Here is a 19,389-nt window from a genome sequence, read left to right on the forward strand (position 1 = left end):
CTACAATAGCCCGACGGGCAGGGAAGAGATAGATTTTGGTAGCCCGACCGAAAAAATCGCTAGCTCTAGGACGTCGGGCTAGCGATATTGCAAGCCCTGTATCTGATTGAGGAATCACTCATCTTTGGAAAAGAGAGTTTATTACAGAGAAATGGCTCTTTCCAAAATAAAAGCTATACTATACGCTTCTTCTGGGCTATATTCTCAGCAGCATAAGGAGAATCATGTGCTAACAGCTGTCTAAATGACTCGGCTAAAGTTAGTAGCATGCTTGTTGTTTTTGTCTTTGCACTAGGATGATGTCGGCGTAAATGTGCAGTCATATTCGTTGTGTTCCCACTAGTGCTTTCAGGTTGATCTCGTTGAAATGACCTTAACGCCACAACACGGCAAATCTCCGTTAACGAGCTACCGCCGATCGCCCCGTGCATGGGGCTAGACGGCCAACACGTTAACGAGCTAACTGCGCTAACACACTAGTTCCCACCCATGTAATTGAGCATTGCATGGCACATCCAACATACTGTTTTACTTTAGTCCATGACTCGCTTACCTTCAGGGTCATACGTCACATGAAAACCAAAATAATTCCAAACGCCAGATCTGAATGAGAGTGGGGGAGGTCCATGTTGCAAGGAGAGCTTAACTTCTGTCTTGCTAGCTTGCCCTGCGCTCTTCCTTCTGACTATGCTGTCTGTGTTGAGCGCTCAGTGGATCTGCGCTCGACAGTGCAGCCTAGGCGGAGTAGTCGAACGCAGATTCACTGAGCGCTCAACACAGACAGCATCGTCAGAAGGAAAGTTGATAAAATAAATTACAAATGTTGTATTGTTCGATACATATGCGTACCGAACCGAAAGCACTGTATCGAACGGTTCAATATCGATACGAATATCGTTGCACCCCTAATATATATATATACACATATACATATATACATACATACATACATACATACACACACACACACACACACACACACGCGGGGGGGGGCATTTTTGAGAAGTTGCTGTCTGTATGTGCATGATATTGACAAGAGGCAATAAAGCAATTACTTCAGTTAAGATAGAGTGAAGTCTGATATTTCCCTCACCACACCTCTCTGCGTAACAGTGGTGTCAGGAGTGGGATTTGGTTATGCCTGTGAATGAAGGAGAGAACATGCTAAATGAGAGGTGTAGGACGTGGAAGAAACCGTGGGACAAGGAAAAGCCCCCTTGCCGACATGGAAGAAAGAGAAGGCAGACAAACAATTGAGCCTGATCTGAAGGAGCAATGGCTGATGAGGATGATTTTGAACCAGGTACTGTGACCTAATGGAAAACCCTGAAGAATGTGGTGAACCGTGCCGAGTCGATCCGAGTAGTTACTCTAGGAAAAGGGCCTTTAGGTGAAATGGTAAATGGCCTGTATTTATATAGCGCTTTAAGGGGCCCTAAGGACCCCAAAGCACTTTACACATCCAGTCATCCACCCATTCACACACACACATTCACACACTGTGAAGAGGTTTTCTGTAATATGAACAGTCCAGATTATTGGACCCAAGATGTTCACAGTTAAACTCCAGCAGAGACGACAGAGGGATCAAACCGCTGCCCAAACTGTGAACCTGCAGAGCGTACGGAGCCTGATGGCTTGCTACTTTTAGAGGTCCTGGGCCTCTCTAGTTTCATCAGCGACTGCTGCATACTCTCCTCTGTGTAGGCTATATACACATGAGACAGATCCACCTCAAATGGATCATTTTCTTGTTCGTCTGAAGAAGGGGTCTGTTTTCTCATGTTGTTGCCAGTGTAAGCCACACATTTCAGCTGCCACTCTCCAATGTCCTTTATTGCCTCTTGCCAATACCATGCACATACAGACAGCAACTTCTCAAAAATGGTCCCCAATCCATTTCCTGCCCACTTTAAATACTCTAAAGACCACGCCTTCTCAATTCATACTGGCTTATAAAAGAGGTGCAATTGAGGGAGGCCTCCTCTTTACTGGGAAAACAAGATGGCCACCACAGAGGAAACCTGCGGAACACTTTGTTACATTAGTGCTTCCCAACACATCAAATCAGACTAAATGTTTATTTTTTTAGATAAATATAAAAAACATATTTGTTAAATTTAAGAGTAAAGAGAGAAATTTTCTGTATTTCTTAATTGCAAATGGCACCCAAATTGTATTCAGAATTGAGCCACACTTATGGAGCTCCACAATTCTTTTCCTGGTGTTTTGGTTGATGTCTCTTGATTTTACCATGTCTAAGAAAAAGGCTCTACAGGTGTACCACAGGTGTACCACCAATTTACTCACATGGACTCTAAGAACCTATCAGAAGCTTCTTAAGCTCAGAATGGAATCGTCTGGAGTTTTCTTATTAATTAACAATAAACTTAGTGTATATGTACTCCTAAATTCGATTAAAGTTAAAAATAGACATCTCTCTCTCTCTTTATTCTGTCATTTAACTAATTCAAAAGATATTTCAATATTTATTTATCTAAAACAAAACAAGTTTACTCTAAATTCATGTTTAACAGTAAAAAAAATAGAAATATACTGAACAACATACAAAGCATAATATATAAAATAACATCTACCTGAGTTTTTTCTTTGAAAGAAGCCCCCTATGTCTATTGTTATGTTCATCAGTGCATAACTGAAACCGATTTAGAGTGCTTTGTTTAGCCGTGAAGGCTAAGAACTGAAAATATGAAATAAACACACATGTAAGCGAAGACTCTCTAAAAAAGCAGCATTGTTGTTCAGCTTGTTGTTGTCATATTTACATTATTTGTACAGTAAGAATGATTTGCTTTGGTACCTGGTCAAACTTAAGCTCTCCTCTGTCTGCACTTTTCCAACAGCAAACTCGCAGGCAGCAGCTTCTCTCCCCTCGCTCACATGGATAAGTGCTGTGCCCAGTCGCCTAGTGCCTTAACTCGGATCATACCAGAATTAGGGGGAATTTATGACTGTGCGCTATGTGCTTGGAATATTGTGTGTAGTTTGTGTTTTACACAGTTGTCAGTCAGGCATCTAACTATGAAACAAATTACACTCCAAAGGACCCCGGGCTTCTGAAAAAATGACCCGGGCTTAAGCCCAGTAAGCCACCCCCCGCCCCGCCGATGGTTGACTCCAAATCTCCCGAGCACTGTGTCGATCTGAGAAAGCAATACCGAGACAACGAGACCAAGACAAGACCGAGGGATCCGAGACCAAAAGAAGACCAAGACCAAAGTCCATCGAGACCAAAAGAAGACCAAGACCAAAGTCCGTCGAGACCAAGACCACGTAAAAGTGGTCTCGAGACATCCAACTCTAGTTGGACCATTATTTATTTTTCAACAGGACAAACCCCAAACACATCTCCAGGTTGTGTAAGGGCTGTTTAACCAAGGAGAGTGATGGAGTGCTCTGCTAGATGGCCTGGGCTTCACAGTCACCTGACATAAACCCCATCATCCCAAACTGGGCTTTAAGCCAGATGGTTTGGGATGACGGACTCCAAAGTAAAGGCAAAAGGACCAACAAGTTGTCAGCATCTCTGGAAAGTCCTCAAGATTGTTGGAAAACCATTTCAGGTAACTACCTCATGAAGCTTATCAAGAGAATGCCATGAGTATGCAAAGCAGTAATCAAAGCAAAGGGTGGCTATTTTGAAGAACCTAAAATATAGAACATGTTTTGTTTTTTACTCACTAAAACTGGAACCACATTAAATTAGAATTGTATCGTATTCTGATTTTAAGATTAGACTTGAGTGCTGCATAAATAGTTTAATTGATTTCTTATTTTTATCCTTTGATTGTTCTTTTTTCATTGTTTCTGAAAAGCACTTTGTAACCCTGGTTTTTAAAAGTGCAGTACAAATAAACTATCATTATTATTATTATTGTTATAATTACAATATTGATGGGCAATTTGTATGGCCAAGTCTTGATATTCACTGATGCTCATGCACATTCTACCTTATGATGAAAATCTGTGAGAGATTTTTAATGGCCCTAAGAACAACAGATAATGTTGTGAGTCAACATAGCATAGTGAAAGCTGATAGAGATCAAGTTAGAGAAAGATACAGATATATAACATCTTAGAAACTGTAAGAGCAATGAAAAGCACAGACTAATACTGTAACACCTACACAAAGTGAGAGGGTGTCCCTCACTCACCAGTGAGTGGATGAATGTGGAACTTTCCGTGCTCATTCCCTGATCGGATACTGTAAGTAATCTCAGCATTAGTCCCGATGTCCTTGCTGGCAGCGTAAACTCTCAGAACTTCAGTACCTACTCCCACATCTTCTGGCACAGATGCCAACTGATCACGTCGCTCAAACACAGGTGGATTGTCATTGATGTCCAGGACAGTAATTGTGACGTTGACCAGTGAGTAGAGTGGGAGTGGTGAGCCTTGATCAGATGCACAAACTGTTATCTGATAAAATGGCTGGATTTCACGGTCGAGAACTCTTTCCAGGACCACAATGCCTGAGTATTTGTCGATAGAGAAAAATCCTCCTGCAGAGTCAGCCAGGGAATAGATCACCATACGCCCTGGACCTACAGCAATGTCAAAAGAAAAGGGTGAAGCTTTGGGCCTCAGTACACTGAAAACAACACGTTTGCCAGTGCTTGGATTTGTCTTCTTACCAAATGTTGTTATTTTTTGTATGAGATTTATACCCAGTTATAAATTTTTTTTTTACTAGTGGCCTGACATAAAACCTCTATAAAACTCTATTAACTATTAGACTGAATATTTTAAGCACTTCAAAATTTGTATACAATTAGTTTAACTTCTTTTTAGTACTACAGTATATTAGGTAAGCTTTTATATTAACATTTCCCTGTTACTATTTTTCTCTAAAAGAACTGTTTGGTTTTGCATTAGCTTCTTTCACTTCATTCAGGTTTTGAATTAACATGTCTGGAAATGTCTGATAAACAGGGCTGCACATAAGTGGTCCGCAGGTACGCATTTGCTGTCAAAATAAAAGGCGCACACCAGATAAGAAGCTGGAACGCGGATTTGCATAAATAAGATGTTCTGGAGGAGGATAGACATTTGTTCAGAACTCTTAAAGATGTCGATATTTTAAAGATGTAAGCAATTACTTTGCTTACGGAATTTCTCGGAATTTCCGGGAATACGCGCTTCTTTTGCGGTGGAGGAACACCAAAGTAATTGCTTGTGGAGCTTGCTTCTTCGACAGCTTTAAGAGTTCTGAACAAATGTCTGTCCTCCTCCAGAACATCTTATGTACACAAACGCGCGTTCCAACTTCTTATCTGGTGCGCGTCTTTTATTTTGACAGCGAATGTGCACCTGAGGACCACTTATGTGCAGCCCTGCTGAAAAAAATATTTCAAAATGGTTTTTCCTTAAAGGCTGTCTCCTTATGAAATGATTTGTGCCTTCCAGCACTCATGCTATTTTCACACTGCTTCATGAAAGCAAGTTCACAACAGTCCACAAGCAAGGACCTCTGTGTCAATCTAATCCAACTTCCATTTTCAGCATGACCAAACTCTTCCTCATGGTTCAAACCCAGAGAAGACACATCAGGTCGCAAGCATGATCTGCATCATGCTTAATGACATTTTTGACATGTTTTGTGTTTTTGTGAGAATTCGGGGGAGTGATCCAAAAGGAGTGCTGGAAAGTTTGAGCACTTCAGAAAGAGCCAAATTTCAATTAGGTATGTTGTGTACCTCATTTATATTAAATACTGCTAATTTTTTTTGATGTGGCTCAATTAGTTGCACCTTGAGTAATTGGTTTCTTGTGATGCAGATTAGCAATGGAAGCAGTACTTGTAGTAGTGATAATATAAACAATTGCCTAGTGTATCACCTTCATCAGGGTCTATGGCCTGGATACGTGTAAGTAGGGCTTTGGTGACTGTGTCTTCATAGACGCTGGTGGTGTACCGAGACTGGGTGAAAATAGGTGGATTGTCATTCACATCAGTTACTGTCAGATACACCACAGCACGGCACCACCGCCCACCACCATCAGTAGCCTGGGCAACCAGTTGATAACTAGGTGTCATCTCACGGTCCAGAGGCACAGATGACTTGATCTCACCTGGACAGGTTTAAAACAAGATATGAAACATTGTGATGGAGCCAAACGGGGGGATGACATTTGGCTTGTGTATGATTAAGTTGCGATTCATGCTAATTCAGAGAAAAAGTGTGTATTTAAAGTTGGTCTGCATCCATACCACTGTCTGGGTTAATAGTGAAGTCTTGGGATCCAGGACCATGTAGAGAGTACTGAATCCAAGCACTGATACCCATATCAGCATCTGTAGCTCCAACCCTCAACAAAACACTAGTGACTGGGAGGTCCTCTGGAATGTAGGCAGTATACATAACCTGCAGTCACACACACACACACACACACACACACACACACGGACACAACTAGTTATGCCAAATCAGTTACATAGAAAAACAAAACAAAACAATACACAACTTTATTTCTCACCTTGTCACAGATTGGGCTGTTGTCATTGGTGTCTACCACTGTCACTTCTACTGTTGCTTGGGAAACAAACAATCCATCACTAGCTGTGACGTTGATGTTGTATAGGTTGCATTCTTCCCTGTCGAGTGGGCCCTTTACATACATCTTCCACTCACCCTGGACCAGACCCAGGGCAAATACACCACGATAGTTCCCACCTGGGCGGCACACACAATCAAATACAGGATCAGTCAAGAAATTAGTTAAGTATGGCTGTGAATCCATTTGTAAAATCTGAAGTGCAGTAAGGTCATTTTTAGTTTTCACTGTGGCTGAAGGCAAAGTTCAAAGTCAAAACCTTTGTATTCTAAGTCAAGTTCAAATTTTAAACTATATTTAAAGTTCAAAATGGGCATAAACATCACCATTCTTAATTTCATTTGAAATGTTTTGACAGAGTAAAGTCAATTAAATAAATTTTTAAAAATTGTCATTAGTGTTATGCATACAGTAATTTGTTATTTCTGTGCAAAATAATGAGCATGTTGCTGTGGCAGGGTGTGTTTTGTGGCTCAGCTACAGGGGAGGGGCGGAGCAGTGGGTTCAGGGGACAGTGATGTGGAAGGCTGCCTGGCACAGCTGAGATCCATCATGCTAACCATGCCTTCCCTATTTCAGTAGCTGCTGAGGCCCAGAAGAGGTATGTGAGGTTTGGAGTGGAGAACAGTGGGCTGGAGCCCACTGGAAAGTGTACAGTCACAGAAGTATATACATATGTGAGAGTAAAATAAAAATCAGTTTGCCAAATAAACCTGTGGAATCATCGGGTCCTTTATATACACTCTTTATCTCTGAGTGTAAGATACACAAGTTGTCTGTCTGGTAGCTTGAACTACTATTACTTCAGACTTTGCATCGTGTGACTATCTGACATCATACTGTTGCTGATTTTTAAAAACTGTTTTGTTTTCTTTGTTTTTTAATTTATTTAACTTTTTTTGGCTGTCCTGCCTGGTTGCTTCAGAAATTAGAATTATGATCTGAACTGCACTGTTGTGTATCTTGGTTTTCAGGACAGGCAGAAGCTTGTAAGAGAAACAGACACCTGGAACACAAGAATTCGAAAATGCAATCAACAATCTTATTCTGATATTGGTGTATGTGTGTGCGAATGTGATAGAGAACAAGAGCAAGATTGTCAAGTTCAAGTGTGTGTGTGTGTGTCTTTGTCATTAAATGTACTTAGAAATTAGCGAGGGAAGTGACGGGAAAAGGTAAGCGACCTATGTTGTAGGTGACGTCAGACGCCGGAGATTTGGCGAAAAAAAAGTGAATGGTAGCGTAGAATTTAACAAAGTTTCTTTAAGCTTCAGTATTGCCAAATAAACTAATCAATTGTCATATAACTAACAACATCTGTCCTATCATGTCTAACACCCTGGAGGACAACGGGGAGAGTTTAGACGCTCTCCAAGATTACATCGACCGGTGCTTTAGTAATGAAGAAGGCTCAGAGTGCATCTTCCCCAGCCAAAATTGAGACACCGTCATCGAAGAGATGTCGCCCGGCAGACTCCCCTGGCACAACATTGCCTGCCGGTGTTCTGGGAATCCATCCTACCTGGCAAACCATCCTACCCGTTGTTTCTGCGCATGCACACAACACGAAATTCAGTGGCAAATTGTCCTACCTTTGTGAATATTAGCTAGAAAAATACTCTGACCGGTAAAATTAACTGCCAAACCAACCTACCTTTGTGAATGTCACCTACAAGCAGTGTTGGTCAAGTTACTTGAAAAAAGTAATCAGTAACTAATTACTGATTACTTCCCTAAAAAAAGTAATCCCGTTACTTTACTGATTACTTATTTTCAAAAGTAATTAATTACTTAGTTACTTTTTAAAAAACACGATTTACAACCTGAGTAGGTGACAAAGCGATAGATCTTTCAGCCCAATTCTACTTTTTCTGCATAATCCATCATACAAAATGTAATAATATGAAAAAGTCTCTTTTTAAAACTTGTTTTATTAGTTTTAACCTTTTAACTTTATGCATCAAGCAAAAATTTAATTATATGCAACATTCTCTGACTGGAAGAAATTTGTCTAACATTTAAACTTATTTTCTGCACATTCCAGCACATAAAATATTTTTTTTGTGTGCATGTTTACACTCACTCTTTCAAATAGATGCAAGTAAAACACAGCAGAAAATAAATAACATCAAAGACTAGCGGTCCTGTTGCTCTATTTTCACCTGTAAAGCAGGAGTGGCGTAGGCGGAGGTTTACCCTGGTGCAGGTGTGCCGCTGCGGTCAGTGGAAGAATCCGCGAGTTTCTCTGTGAGTTTCCCATTACGTCATAGCGCACTCGGTGCTTGCTTGGAAGTTTAGGGGTTTTTTTTCGCTGTAAAAAGAAGTTTTCTTCCCATGCACAACGGACACTATTGTTTTTGTCACTTCTTATGGAATCAAACTCAAAGGTCAGTACTTCCACGCTTTAAATGCTGCACGCTCATACTCTCTCCCGCACTCATATGATCCATTGTTGATCTGCACACAGCTGTTGTCACGAACGTCGCACTCGCTTACGTCACTGTCATGAGACATTCTCGCAAAAAAAAAAGCATACTTAAACTGCTAAAATTTTGTGGCAAATTGTCCTATTTTTGTTAATCTGAGCTAGAAGCATACTTTAATAGCTACATTTCAGTGGCGAACCATCCTACCTTTCTGAATATGAGCTAGAAGAGTACTTTAACAGCTAAAATTCAGTGGCAAATCATTCTACCTTTGTTAATAACAGCTACACACATACTCTGACGGGTAAAATTAAGTGCCAAACTATGCTACCTTTGTGAATGTTACCTACAAGCATACTTTAACGGGTAAAATGAAGTGGCAAACCACCCTGGCTGTATGCATATGAGCTACAAGCATACTCTGATGGGCAAAGTTAAGTGGCAAACCGTCGTACCTACTTAAATTGGTGCTGGAATTACTCTGTGACAGCAGAAATGTGCATAAACTACTTATGGTAGGACGTTTTGCCAAAGTAGGATGGTTTGTCAGCACACCGGCAAAGACATTGCAGACATCCTGGAGTCAATCGCCAAGCAATTGTCCAGTTTCGATGCGAGGCTGTCCCTGGTGGAGATTTCACACTGGGAATTTAAATCTCTCAGAGAATTCCTGGAATTCAGCCAGCAGCAGGTGGAAACGCTTGCCGCTGAAACTGCCACGCTACGGGAGTCGGTCAAATCTCTAACCGATAACGTGACCCAGTTAAACATAGAAAATAACAAAAATTAAAGAATCCGTTATCGATCTACAAGCCCGTAGCATGCGAGACAACCTTGTGTTTTCTGGTATTCCGGAATCTGCCGGAGAGGATGCGGAAGCAACGGTGAAAAGCTTCATTAAAACCCACCTGAAGCTGCCGGAGGACACCGTAAAGAACATCGCCTTAGAAAGAGTGCATCACTTGGGGGCCGTGAGGTCGCCGACTGGGAGACCACGTCCAATTGTGGCCAAATTCGGCCAATTCAAACAGCAGAAACAGGTGAAGAGTGGCGGCAGGGAGCTAAAAGGAACGGACTTCAGCGTGAACGACCAGTTCCCCAAAGAGATCCTGGAACGACGCAAGGTCCTGTTCCCAGTTCGACGTAGCTTCATCCAGAGAGGCTCCCGCGCTGTCATCGCCGTGCACCGGTGTTCCAGATCTACTGGCGTTTAGATCTACTGGCGTTTAGATCTACTGGCGTTTAGATCAACTGGCGTTGGTTGAACAGATGTGTGGCAGTCTTGCGTTTCAGGAGCTGCTACTGAAAAACCAGCAAAAAAAAACGCCAAATGTGTCATCTGTGACACTTGTGAGGTTCTCTCAAACACACTCCGTCAGTCTTGATGCTGTTGAACAACAAAATGTTTAAAAATGTGGCGAGTTTACCTGTTGATATCCTCATGCGCAACGCGATCGCGAAAACAGCAAACAATTAACACCACGCCGATGTTGTTCACAGGACAGCAAGAGTAAACAATCGGGAGACTCTTGTCGTCGTTATCGTCCCCCTCGCACGTTTTATTTCTCCGGTTTCAGCGTGTTTGCTTCACAAATAAAGCGAGCAGTTTACTTTGTGCACTAACATGGACTCGAGTCAACCAGTGCCACCTCTGGCCAAGTGCCACAGCCTACAGCCAGATCAACTTGTGACACACATCTGCAGCACGTTTGAATTCGTTTCATGCACAATACATTTGTACCTTTCAATTGTGTCTGTTTGTGCGTCATGCAAATAAACCTTTGAAATGAATGAAATGACACTAATATTTCACTAGTGTTGTAACATCACATGTCGTTAGCGTAGTCTGCCTGTGTCTTTTCTCTGTGAACAAACGTTTTAGAGTTGGTTGTTATATACAGTCTGTATAAGTATGGTTAATCTAATGAACATTTGTAAGGAGATGGCAGTTACTGTGAATTTACAGCAGTTACACAGTGATTAGTAATAAACAGAGCCAGTGAGAGAGAATGGATTTAAGAAAGTCAGTGACTCAGGTGTGTCGATTGGTTTGTCATCTGTTTTTGAGACTGGAGGAGACGTAGAAATTATTTGTTTTAAATGGTAAAAAAATGGCCTGCATTTGTATAGCACTTTTGTAGTCCTTAAGGACCCCAAAGCGCTTTACACTACATTCAGTCATTCACCCATTCACACACAGGCGATGGCAAGCTATGTTGTAGCCACAGCTGCCCTGGAGCGCACTGACAGAGGCGAGGCTGCCGGACACAGGCGCCACCGGGCCCTCTGACCACCACCAGTAGGCAAACATGGGGTTAGTATCTTGCCCAAGGATATTTGGCATGCAGCCAGGAGGCAGCCTGGGATCGAACCACCGACCTTCTGATTAGTGGCTGACCTGCTCTGCCACCTGAGCTACAGCCACCCACTTCTTATCTAACTATCAAATCTTAGTTAGGAAGATTCGTGTTTGAAAACAAGCACTTTTTGTGAGAAATGCAAGAAGTACATCTGCAGAAAGCACACAGTTACATTCTGTCCATCATGTGGACAAAGTTGAAAATGTTGAACATTGAAAAACTGAGAACGTTGGGCAAGTTCAAAAGAAATGTGTAAGAACGAACAACCTTTACCAAATTGTTCGTAAAATAGTTATGGAAAATCTAACTGTTGTATGTCTGTGTTCTACATGTTTATCTAATGGGAAATAAAGTTGCTATTGTTTTATTGCAGTTTCTTGACAATTCTGAGTGGATTTACACAGTACGGGTCAAAATGACCCGCAACAAAATCAATGTCATTTTTTTGTTTTTCAACATAATACAAGGGTTAATTTCCAAAACTTGCATATGATCTTCAACTGGTAGCAGATCCACTATCACATAGCAGCTGGAGCAGTCTCCAATGGAGGTCAGTCCACTGCTGCCACCTGTGGCCAAATACCATAGCCTACTACTAGATTAACTTGTGACACATCTGCACCTGCTGCTATGATCACATTGAGTAGAGGCTGAGTGGCTGCACTTACCCCTGGTACATCCAAATCTACCCACAAACATGTTGAAAGATGCAATGGCAGCAATGTGGATTGTCAACACTAAAAACAATCAGTAAGCAAAGACAACAGGGATCAATTTTTTCTGTTTATTTAGCACCCACAACATTTGTAGTCACCTTCTGCACAGGGGAAGTCCACACACACCGTGTGGTACCACTTTCCGCAGAAGGTGCATTCAATCTGCAAGATTGAATGAGATTGTCAGAGTCATTGTCTGACTGTTTATTACTAATCACCTTCTGTACATTCACAGTAACTGCCATCTCCTTACAAATGTTCATTAGATTAACCATACTTATACAGACTGTATATAACAACCAACTCTAAAACGTTTGTTTGCAGAGAAAAGACACAGGCAGACTACGCTAACGACATGTGATGTTACAACACTAGTGAAATATTAGTGTCATTTCATTCATTTCAAAGGTTTATTTGCATGACGCACAAACAGACACAATTGAAAGGTACAAATGTATTGTGCATGAAACGAATTCAAACGTGCTGCAGATGTGTGTCACAAGTTGATCTGGCTGTAGGCTGTGGCACTTGGCCAGAGGTGGCACTGGTTGATTCGAGTCCATGTTAGTGCACACAAAGTAAACTGCACGCTTTAGTTGTGAAGCAAACACGCTGAAACCGGAGAAATAAAACGTGCGAGGGGGACGATAACAACGACAAGAGTCTCCCGATCGTTTACTCCTGCTGTCCTGTGAACAACTTTGGCGTGGTGTTAATTGTTTGCTGTTTTCGCGATTGCGTCTCGCATGAGGATATCAACAGGTAAACTCGCCACATTTTTAAACATTTTGTTGTTCAACAGCATCAAGACTGACGGAGTGTGTTTGAGATAACCTCACAAGTGTCACAGATGACACATTTGGCGTTTTTTTTGCTGGTTTGTCAGTAGCAGCTCCTGAAACGCAAGACTGCCACACATCTGTTCGACCAACGCCAGTTGATCTAAACGCCAGTAGATCAAAACGCCAGTAGATCAAAACGCCAGTAGATCTAAACGCCAGTAGATCTGGAACACCGGCTCTACGTGGACGGACAGCTCTACCGTGACCCCGGCACCACTCCGTGGTTATATTGACTGCACTCCAGATAAGAACCCGCTACACTCTTTTCTTATTCATTCACGCTCTCTCCTTTAACATGGGTTTAACCTTGTAATATCAGTATGATGTCATAGCCGATATAACACCGTCACCCTCCGTCATTGCTTTAATTGGAATGTTTCTGTTTCTTTTCTTTTTTGTTGTTGTCGCTCACTGTTCTCATGTTTTTTTTCTTTCTCTTTTCTTTCACTGCTGTGATCACCTACTTCCCCACTCACCTATAAACACCCTCTATTTCTGCATATTCACACACCACGATCACGCAAAAAACATGCGCTCAACGGCAGCACATTTACAACAGCCTCACAGCACACACAGACTTATAGGACACACACACAAGCCACGCTTGTTCATATTAGTGAATATACACACACATAGTCAGACTTATGGAGCCTCTCACCACACATTTTGTTTTCTCTTTCTATTTACAAACAAGTGATGTCTCCACATTCTCTTCGTCTAAACGAAACACCCAGCGTACATCATTAGACATACACACACAATTATGGGCACACTAAGGTTTGTCACATGGAATGTAAATAGAGCTGGCACCAGAGAAAAAATGTTAAAGATATTTAACCAGCTTAAAAAACTACAGGCAGATGTTGTTTTATTATAAGAGACTCACAGGCCTGTCACAGGTTTAAACGAACTTAAAACACCTGAGTTTCCTAATGTGTTTGCAGCCTGTTATAATTCTAGACAAAGGGGAGTAGCAATTTTAATACATAAAAATGTTAATTTTATAGTACTCGATACAGTTATAGATCCAGAGGGGAGATTCCTTATTATTAAATTATCAGTATTTAACAAAAAGCTATGTATTGTAAGTATATATGGTCCAAATGTTGATGATTCCTCATTCTTTCACGGTTTTTGTAGTACACTCTCTGAACACCTTGATTGCACACTTATTCTTGGAGACGACCTCAACCTTGGACTAAATGAAGAAATGGATAGGCTCAACACAACAGGAACTAAGCGCAATTGGCAGTCCACAAATATAATCGAACAGTATATGAGCGACTTTGGCCTTTGCGATGCATGGCGCTCCCTTCACTCCAACAGTAAGGAATATTCTTTCTTCTCACATGTCCATCACTCCTACTCTCGTCTAGATTATTTCCTAGTCAGCAGCTCACTGCTGAGTGATATTTCAGACACTGAGATTCACCCTATAGCTGTCAGCGATCATGCTCCTGTATCTTTAACACTAATACATAAGAAGAACGCTACACCAAGTAAAAACTGGAGATTCAATACATCGCTGCTCAAAGATGAAGACTTTATTAAATATTTTAAAGAGTGGACTTCATATTTAGACTTTAATGACACTCCCGGAACATCAGCTTCTGTTCTATGGGAAGCAGGGAAAGCTGTGATGAGAGGTAAAATAATTTCTTTCTCATCACACAAAAAGAAAGAAGAAAACAAAAATATTAAGGAACTAGAAAAAACCATCAAATCCTTAGAAGAAGCCTACGCGTGCAACCAAGATAAAGAAATAATGAACAAAATATGCAAAACAAAACTAGAATTAAATGAAATTATTAATAAAAAAAAAACACAATTCCTAGTACAAAGACTTTGCTTGCAGAATTTTGAACACAGTAACAAATCCGGTCGATTTCTAGCTAACCAGTTAAAAATAAATAAATAAAAAACAACTATATGTGCTGTTAAAGATTTATCTGGAAACACAATATATGACCCTGAAAGAATAAACAACATTTTTAGGGATTTCTATGAAACTTTATATTCACCACAAATAAACCCGTCTAAAAATGAAATTGATCAGTTTCTTGACAACGTAACTCTTCCAAACTTACTAGACAGTCAAGCAATGGCACTGGATTCGCCACTGACGCCAGGTGAACTCCAGGAAGCCCTTGTAAGTATGCCCAATAATAAGGCTCCAGGTCCAGATGGCTACCCTGCAGAATTCTACAAAGAATTCTGGACAATTCTGGCACCAGTATTCCACGGAATGTTGCAGGAAATCAAGGAAAATGGCAGACTACCACCAAATATGAATTCTGCCAACATTAGTCTCCTGCTAAAACCAGGCAAAGACCCTTTATTTCCCTCAAGCTATCGTCCAATATCCCTTATAAATGCAGACCTCAAAATAATCTGCAAAGCCCTCTCAAAAAGATTAGAGAAGATAACCCCCTTTTTAATTCATCCTGACCAAACTGGTTTCATAAAAGGTAGGCACTCATCAACAAACGCACGTAGATTACTTAATTTAATAGATTACTCATACAGTAAAAACATTGAAACCACAATATTATCTCTAAATGCAGAAAAAGCGTTTCACAGAGTTAACTGGAAATTTTTATTTGCAACTTTACACAAATTTGGTTTTGGAAACTCTTTCATAAACTGGCTAAGAATATTATATAACTCCCCAACAGCTTGTGTCAGAACAAATGACCAGACATCCTCCAGCTTCTGTCTCCTGAGGGGCACCAGACAGGGATGCCCACTCTCCCCCTCACTTTTTGCAATTTTTATCGAAACACTAGCAGCAGCATTTAGACAGGCTACAACAATTAAGGGCATAAAATGTAAGAACGTAGAACATAAAATCAGTCTCTATGCGGATGATTTGTTGCTTTTTCTCCAAAACTCACAAACCAACCTTTCTGAGGTAATTACTCTAATAAACTGGTTTTCAAGAGTTTCAGATTATTCAATTAACTGGTCAAAATCTACAGTTCTTCCAATTAACTGCTCCTTCCATAATTCTTCTTCTGCCCCACTACAATCTGGAAATATTAAATATTTAGGTATTAATGTCTCTCCTAAGCTTTCAGACTTAACTAAATTAAACCACATCCCACTTCTAAAGAAAGTAGAAGGCGATCTGACTAGATGGAAATCTTTACCCATATCACTCATGGGAAGGGTCACCACTATAAAAATGATGATCTTGCCAAAAATAAATTACTTGTTTTTAATGATCCCGAACAAACCATCACAAGATTGGTTCAGATCTCTGGATTCGCATATTTCTAAATTCCTTTGGAAAGATAAACCCCCGCGTATCAGCTTAAAAACGCTTCAAAGAACCAAGGATAAAGGAGGATTAGATCTGCCTAATTTTCAACAATATTTCTTGGCGAACAGGCTTCAGTACATCTCAGGATGGTTAAAACGTCCCTTCTCAGATGAGCCCTGGCTAGATGTTGAACAGGCACTATGCAATAATCTAGAGATTTCATTTATCAGCTCAACAGCTCAACAGCTCAAACATCAAAAGACATGAATGCTTTAAAAGCATCAACATCAGCTCTTCTCTGACAGCATAGTGGGAGTTTATAAAAATAACGGTCTTCATTAATCCCATGCAGACATACACCTATCTGGAATAACCCTGACATATTACAAAACAATAATATGATTAATTTTCCAGAATGGAGTTGTAAAGGAATTAAATACTTAGAACATATATTAGAAGGAACAGACTTTATTCCATTTGAAAGACTAGTTATACAATATGGGATCAACAAATTAAATCCATAGTAAAAAAGAAATTTAACCTCAGTCAAGTTGAATTGCAAACACCACCAAGCGCGGTACATTTTCTTACTCTTAAATCCCCTAAATTATTGTTTAGAATATACAGAACACTTTCTAAATTAGATGAATCAATATCCCTTCCTATTGCAAAGTGGGAAGCAGATTTGTCAGTCGGCTTAGACCAAAACGTCTGGTCTCAGATATGCTTAAAAACCTTTAAATTGATTAGAAATCCCAGTCTGCAATTAATACAATACAAAATACTACATAGAGTGCACTATACAGGTCATCGGATGTTCCAGATGGGCTTTACATCTTCCAACAACTGCTCACACTGTCAAGGCAATACACCAGACAATTACATCCACGCTCTTTGACTCTGTCCACCAGTGCAGAAGCTTTGGCATGGGATATGTGAAGACTTATCAAAGTGTCTCAAATGTAAAATTCCAACCTCCCCTTTAGTGTGCTTGTTGGGCAAATTGGATGATGTCACTACAGAAACTAATACAGTCCACATGGTTTTTACTGCCCTATGCATTGCCAAGAAAACGGTCCTCATGAACTGGAAAAATAAAAACAATCTTAATTCTAGCCAATATAGAAACCATCTAATAGATCACATTAGTCTCGAGACAGCCTCTTCCACCACATTAGATCAATCCCTCTGGGCTCCTTTGATCGGCTCCATCACCTAGCGGGGGTGGGGGGTCGTGGTTTGGTCCCGCCTTCGCCATTGGTTGATGTGGAGGTTGGGACGGGCTTAGGGCGTTTGGAGAATCCCTAGGGACGTTATCCCTGGAGGGCTTAACCCAGGGGTTGTGGTCATAACCTGGTTAGTGGCTCTGGTTGCTCTTAGAGGTGCATCGGCCTAACTAGGGGGCTCTTCAACTGACAGGGAGTTTGTTCTGTTCTTGCAGGAGTCCACTCTGCAGGTGGGGGAGAGTCATAGGAGAGGTGGAGAATAAACTTAACCTGAGTGTCTACTGTCTTGTGCAGTCTTTTAAATCCATGCAGACATTGAGGGTTCTCGGGAGGGGCCGTGCTAACACCTGCTGCTCTCTGGCAGCAGCACCATGCTCTCCCGAGTTTTAAATGCACCTTAGAACAACACGCAGCAACACTACACATGTGCGAGAGGAGGGAGGTTTGGGGTCTTCACACACTGTTCTTTGCTGGCCATCGGGGCGGGGGGGCTGGAAGGAGGTGTTGGCCGTCCGATTGGGATCTGGGATGCGGGGCCTCCCTGCTGCTGCGGAGCCTGGGGCGGTCTGCTTGCCTCCACCCTGGAGGAAAGGGCAACATCTCCTGGGTCTAGGTGCCGTTTCCCCCTCCAGGGGCGAGGGTACCTGAACCCGGGGTATAGAGTTTGTTTGGGGAGTGTGATTGTGTGTACAGTGTCCACGTATGTCTATCCCTACGTTGGGTGAGTGCTGAGTATTTGTATATGTGTGCATGAGGGTGGGAATACATGTTTGTGTCTGTGTGTCCCTGTTTGTCTGTGTCTATATGTCAGGTCGGGTTTTACACTCCACCTCTCTGAGAACTCCCAGGCCCTCCAAAGGCCTATGACCCCTCACCACACTCCCTGCCGGTAACTGATGCCCTCAGGGGTCGGTGCGTTGGTGGTTCTTGGTGTCCAGGGCTGGGTGCTCAGGTATGTACCAGCTCACTCCCGGTGACTAATTGGCGGGGCCTGGTGCCTGTTGCTCGGCCAGGCCTCTTCCGGGGCAAAGGGGGCCCTCGGGCCTCCGGCCTCTGGGCCTGCGGCTCGGTTCACTCTGGCACAGCTGGCTGCTGGCAGAGCCGGCGGGCACGCCACTGCAGCCCCCTCTGGCTTCTGCTCTGTGGCTACTGGGTGACCCCTCATCTGGGGCTCTCCTCAGCTCTTCCCAGGAGGGTGGCACGGATGCCCCTCTGGTGGTCCTCCTTGGGCTCTCGCACTCTGGGGCCTCTGGATGTCTGGGGCCTGGATCTCCTCCATGCCTGCTTCATGCCCTGGGGGACAGGGCTATGGCTCTCTACATCCTCTAGCAGACCATTACATGGGGAAACCTTTTGAATACAAGCGCGCTGATCCACACAGGTGTGCACACGGGTGTTCACTGTTCATAGACATAAACTACACCTCTATTGGCTGCTATTTCCAAGCACATTGTGCGCTGTCTGTCCTGCTTGCTACACAACAACATTCAATATTTAGTATTTAGTGCTGTTTACACTTAGCTAGATTAACGTGATGGTGTTGTGTTTAGTACACACACGGGCGACCGTGGCTCAAGGGGTTGGGAATCGCATCTGTAACCGTAAGGTTCGATCCCTGGGCTCTCTGTCCTGGTCGTTGTGTCCTTGGGCAAGACACTTTACCCTACCGCCTACTGGTGTTGGCCAAAGGGGCCGATGGCGCGATATGGCAGCCTCGCTTCTGTCAGTCTGCCCCTGGGCAGCTGTGGCTACAACTGTAGCTTGCCTCCACCAGTGTATGAATGTGAGAGTGAATGAATAGTGGTATTGTATAATAATCATACTATAATAATAATAATTATTATTATTATTATAGTATGTTGCTCTATTTTTTTTTTGCTTGTTTTCTCTTCTTTTTCTCTCAACAGGTGATCCAGGAGATTTTTTTTTCTTCTTTTTCTTTTTAAGTGCCCTTTCTCACTGTCCCTCTTCCTATCTGTTT

General features: G+C 42.0%; 1 protein-coding gene and 1 long non-coding RNA gene across 9 annotated transcripts in view; both read right to left on the bottom strand.

Moving 5' to 3' along the window:
• Positions 1 to 19,389, bottom strand: part of fat3a (FAT atypical cadherin 3a) — a 197,083-nt gene that overhangs the window by 60,455 nt on the left and 117,239 nt on the right. For 7 of the 8 annotated variants that reach the window (XM_040036486.1, XM_040036487.1, XM_040036483.1 and 4 more), the window contains 4 exons: positions 6,499 to 6,695; positions 6,233 to 6,386; positions 5,860 to 6,093; positions 4,176 to 4,565 (listed from right to left, as the gene is read on the bottom strand). In XM_040036486.1, the coding sequence (XP_039892420.1) occupies positions 4,176 to 4,565; positions 5,860 to 6,093; positions 6,233 to 6,386; positions 6,499 to 6,695 (975 nt within the window). Of the gene's footprint in view, positions 1 to 4,147; positions 4,566 to 5,859; positions 6,094 to 6,232; positions 6,387 to 6,498; positions 6,696 to 19,389 lie in introns of all 8 variants that reach the window. The other variant, XM_040036489.1, reaches the window with a different exon arrangement.
• On the bottom strand, positions 9,531 to 11,186 carry LOC120736424. Its single transcript, XR_005696501.1, has 2 exons — positions 10,430 to 11,186; positions 9,531 to 10,301 (listed from the first exon to the last, which is right to left on the bottom strand). It is a non-coding gene; the product is annotated as an uncharacterized LOC120736424 (long non-coding RNA).

This window comes from Simochromis diagramma, unplaced genomic scaffold (assembly GCF_900408965.1).
Source record: "Simochromis diagramma unplaced genomic scaffold, fSimDia1.1 OVJJ01000324.1, whole genome shotgun sequence".
Lineage (NCBI taxonomy): Eukaryota > Metazoa > Chordata > Actinopteri > Cichliformes > Cichlidae > Simochromis > Simochromis diagramma.